We start from the raw sequence: 5,455 nt of genomic DNA, 5'->3' as shown, positions 1-5,455 counted from the left end.
CTGCCTCAGAATGTACATCCCTTTCCCCCAAGCCCAAGATCTTCGAATGGCTGGCTTTTCTTCATTCTGGTCCAGCTCATCTGTCATTACTTCAGGTCTTTCCTGACCACTGAGACTTACAGTTACCCCTCGAGCCCCTCCCTCACAGGCAGCCCATCTCTCTATCTTGTTTTATTTTCCTCATAACACTTACCATAGTATGCTTACTGTTTGTCTAGACTAGACATGAGAGCAGTGTTTTATTTTTAGGGATACAGGTGCTCAAAAAAATAATCAAGTGAATGAATGGGTAGTGTTATGGAACCAAGTTGAGCAAATTGGTTATACAAATGGCTTTCTGGGTAGAAGCTCAGTAAGGAATGGCTTTCTGGGTAGAAGCTCAGTAAGGAATGCTGCTTTTGGAAACAGCTTCAGCCAAAGCTATTAAGGTCAGCCTGGGGAAGTTAATCAGAAGCGAAAAGCATATATGAAGTGTCTAGCCTCTTAAAAAGGACTTTCAAAATTAGGAAATGTCCAAATTAACACCTTCCTAACCTGATATCTTCAAAAATGAGGATCTTGGGGAATACCTAACGTCATTAATAGGAGTTCTACTTAAATTCCACTTAAAGTAATGGAATAAAATTACCTCTAGACCTTATAATAACATACGAAAGGCCAACTTTTATTTAAAAAAAATAGATTCTACACCTCCATAAATCACATATTACTTAGAAATAGTCTAGCTCTCTAGAACTTTTAATGTAATTCTAAATGCCACTAAAGACTTGAATATTATAATTTCACTGTCTAGTGTTAAAAATATTTAACTTTATTATTTTGTTTATGACTAATTTCTCCTTGTAAAATATTTATGTCATTACTATTTACTCATCAAGGTTTGAGTCATTATAATGAAAAAGATCAAACCTGTTAGAGTGCAGAGAGGTCAGGTGATTCCTGCTTGGCAAACTTAGATGATTTTTTAAAAAGAGCACATAAAAGGAAAAAATATATATGCATGCATTTATTGCTGGATTTGGGAAACTTTCATTATTATGAAAACTGTTACCTCGATATTTCTTTCAAACTAATTCTTATCCCTATTTATTTTTTAATTGCATATTTTTTCTCCTACGTTTGAGAAAGTACAGTCGATTTACAAGGCCACTGAACATTTAGTTGCCTTTTGAAAATAAACTTAATTTTAATGGTCTTATGTAATACTATGTTAACAGTTAAACTGTCTAATAACTGGTCATCTACCTGGCATTCTCAGTAGCTCCATGGAAATTTAATTCTGTAATGTTTAGCTCAGCATCTACCTATTCATGCTTCTTATATTAACAATAGCTTTTTTTTTAAGTTGGCTCTATGTAAAAACACACCTATCAGACTATTTTTGAAATAGTACATATAAAATACCTTGCCTGAGCTTCCCACTCTGTACAAGTTGTTGGACTCCTCACCCTTCTTCCCTAGTATTTTAGTTCAGTTGTATGCTGTACTTCAAAGTACAGAAGAGAGGAAATATATTGTTTATTCAGTATAGGTGACAAAAAGTGGAAGAGAATCAAATATTCTATTTTTTCTGAGCACAGTCATAATAATCACAGTATGCTAGGAAATCGAAACAATGAATGTATGGGTTTAGTTCTCTTCAGGAAAAATTTTAAGCTCTGGTTACTGTCACATAGCTGAAACAGTAATATTACCCAAATTAGATTAGTGGTAAAAAAAAAAATCTAAATGATAAGAAAGTAGACAGTGATTAGGATAACATACATTTCTATTAATTCCTTTATTTACCTACAAAGTGCTGTTTTGGATATAACAATGAACAAAACTGACAAAACGCCTTGTCCTTATGGAGCTTACATTTTCATGAGAAAAACAACAAGCAAAACAAATTCATTTTAGCAACAAATGCTATGAAAAAAACCATAAAGCAAAGAAAACAGATACATGAAGATGTAGTTTTAAATAAGAAAATACTGTACACATGACCACATATGTACTCATTATTTGAGATATTGTAGATAGATAAAATGTTTAAATATAAAAAACAATTGAGTTATTTGACCTCATATTTATATTTACTTATAAATTATACACCTATAGTACTATTACTTCTCTAAGTAAATTTCAGTAGAGCTTATTGTTTTAGATAAAAATGAATATTATTTAGAAGTTTTAATTTTTTTTCCTACATATCACAAGAAGGAAAGTTTTCACAATGAGTGAGAATGATTATTTTATGATGATGACAACAGTAGGTAATTCTTACTTTGGCTGTACTGTGTGCCCAGTATTGATCCCAGTGATTCACATATGTTAATTTAGTAATCATAGTTTGGTAGGTACTTATCACTCTCTCCATTTTATAGTTGCAGAAGCTAGTCACAGAGAGGTTAACTACCTTGTCCAAGATCATGCAGAAAGTAAAACCAGAGCTAAGATTAAAAATGCAGTCCATTTAGATCCAGAACTAGCACTTTTAACTATTACATATCATTACATATTGCTCATACTAGATGTGAAGAGGAGGAAGATAAGTATACCGGCCATAGAGTAAGCATTAAGAAACTACCTAAAAATCACAAGTGAAAAGATTTAAGAAAATCATATACAGAATATTTTAAATCATCTGTATAATATACCACAAATAACTTTTTAAATCATCTATATAAATGTACCACAAATAACTTCCCCACCAACAAATGAGAAGACACATATGGCAGATCAAGAACTAATTTCCTTATAGTGCAAAGAACTCTTACAAACCAATTAAAAAAGGATTACTAATCCAGTAAAAACATGGACAAAAAACATGAATACGCAAGTCAAAGATAAAGAAATACATAAACCAAAACATGAAAAGATACTTAGTGTCTTCTCATTTGCATATTCAGATATGCAGTTTTAAGAAGTGAGTCTAGATAAATCATTAAATTTAATAATGTCTAATGGGGAGATAGAGTTGTAGAACTAATTAGACTTGGCAAGCTGGCAGCTGATAGGTGTGCATGGGAGCTGTGGGTTGAGAGCATGCAGCCAAGTTTCCATGAGAGAATTAAGCCCTGCAGAAAATCATTCGGGTGACTATTTTCTCAGTTTTCTCCGGGGTGTTTGTAGCTAGTACATTTTCGTTGTATCAGTGAGAAGTTAATTCATTACATACAATGGATGCCTTAGGGCATTAACGTTCTCTCTTGGAACTTCTCTTGAGAGGGCTTGATTATTAGGATTGGAAATAAAGCCAGTCCACCTAAGAGACTTCTCAGCAGAAGCCCACAGAGAATTTTTTGACAACAGTATAAAGAAGATAAAGGAAAAAAATTTAGGGACCAACAGGAGTTATAAGATTCAAGTGTGGTCAGTGTTCATTCTTATTATAGGTTAATTTTCAAGAATTCACCTGTGTCTTACTTAATGCAATTTAAAAATCCACATGCAAATATTCAATTACTTGATGCATAAAAATGTTAGAATTTAAGATTTGATTATTTCACTAAATAAAAAATTTATGCTATAGCAAGAAAATAGTCTCCACCATACTATTTGTAAACCTTACTATGCATTTTATTTCCAGGGAACCTTTTATTATATTATCAGGAGGTTTGTCATATGATACTGTAGGAAGAAGACCTTGCCTCACAGTTATGCATGGGAAAAGTACTGCTGTACTAGAAATGGACTATTCAATTGTTGATTTTCTAACACTGTGTGAAACACCGTACCCCAATGGTAAGCTCTGCACCTTTAAAACTCACTCACTCTCTATAGATGTCCATTATACAGAACAAAGAATATGTTACCTGAGTAGTTTCCTTGTGCTCATTCTTCTGGGAGGAGATGCTGCCTTCATAACTTCGCAGATTTTATTTCAGAAGTTAATTTTGTTTAATACACTTTATCTGTTTAATATTATATTTTAGTAGTAAGTGCCTTTGAAAGATTGAACTATCCACATCAAGAAACATTTTAAAATTCTGTAAAATACTAATGTATTAGTCAAGGTTCTCCAGAAAAACACAACCCCTGGTAGATAGATCTAGATAGAATTTAAGGACTTGGTTCATGCAATTGTGGGAACTGATAAATATAAAATTTATAAAGCAGTCCTACAGACTGAAAATTCAAGGAAGAGTTGATGTCACAGTCTTCAGTCTCAATTCTTAAGGGTGGAAACTCAGGCAGGTTTCTGTGTTGGCTTCTTGAGGCAGAATTGCTTCTTTTTCAGAAAAACCTCAGTCTTTGCTCTTTGGGCAAAGATGGGTTGATTGGATGGGGCCCAACCACATTATCTAGGAAAATCTGCTTTACTCATCATCTATGGATTTAACTGTCAATCACATCTAAAACATACCTTCACAGCAATAGCTAGACTTGTGTTTGACCAAACTTGGCACCATGGTCTAACCAACTTGACACATAAAATTAACCATCACAACTAGCATTTAGTATTTCATGAAGAATTTAAATCTGGATCTTTCTTCATTTGAAGCTAATTGAGATGTAAAGATTTCATGTATTTTGTAATTAGCAGGAACATATAAAATAACTAAAAAAGAGATTGTAATATTATAATAGTACTCCGTTGAGTTCCTATGAGCTCCAATAATGAATGAGAGTTGTTCTTACGGCTATTCAGATTTAAAATTTGGGTTGTTCATGTTTTAAAATTTTGGGTTGTTCATGTAAGACAAGAAGCTCACAGAAGCTACTGTGAGCTTCTTGTCTTACTTATGTTTGTAAAACTGAAATAGTTTTGTAAGAGTTATTATATACATTTATCTCATTTAAAACATACTAGCCTTAAATTATATGAAGTGCAAGATGAGATTAAATACTTGAAAGAATGGAACAAAATAAAATGAAAACCAAGCAAAAAAAGTTCATTTAATTTGCTGTCCTCTTGCATATTTTAAACAGTTGTTCATATATTATTTTCCAATTCCAGATTTTCAAGAACCATATGCTGTGGTTGTTCTTCTAGAAAAGGATTTAGTACTTATAGATCTTGCACAAAATGGGTAAGAAATAAAAATTAGTAGGCGATTATTTTCATATGTGGTGAAAAAGTATTCTTTTTAGCATAGGGTGGGCAGTTTCATTTCTTAGAAAACGCTGTGTTTATATCTATAACCTTGACCTCTTTTTAGAGTTCCAGGTGCACATTTCTGATTACCTGCAAAAGTTCTCTATTATGCTGATCAAATAGAATTTCTATTTTTTAGGTCAAATTTTGTGGAATTTCTGAAATTTTATGTGATTCAACCTGATACTTGCAAGATACCCTTGGGGCACACAAAATCAGCAGGCCCAAAGTCGATCCCATCACAGTTTACCTGTAGACGAGCTGTTGTAGTTTCTCCAGCAAATTCTCTCTGTCGTAGTGTGTCGTGAATACCATTGTCAGATTAATTTTACATATAGCACCAATCTTGTTTCGCTCCTTAAACTGCTCTCGTTC

General features: G+C 32.9%; 1 protein-coding gene across 1 annotated transcript in view; it reads left to right on the top strand.

The window, feature by feature from the left end:
* STXBP5 (syntaxin binding protein 5) overlaps positions 1-5,455 on the top strand; it is a 152,462-nt gene that overhangs the window by 87,554 nt on the left and 59,453 nt on the right. Inside the window, 2 exon segments of the mRNA XM_006915338.3 lie at positions 3,572-3,726; positions 4,943-5,015. Coding sequence (XP_006915400.1) covers positions 3,572-3,726; positions 4,943-5,015 — 228 coding nt within the window.

This window comes from Pteropus alecto, unplaced genomic scaffold (assembly GCF_000325575.1).
Source record: "Pteropus alecto unplaced genomic scaffold, ASM32557v1 scaffold185, whole genome shotgun sequence".
Lineage (NCBI taxonomy): Eukaryota > Metazoa > Chordata > Mammalia > Chiroptera > Pteropodidae > Pteropus > Pteropus alecto.
The sequence above is the reverse complement of the archived record's forward strand: the minus strand, read 5'-3'. Positions and strand labels throughout refer to the sequence as shown.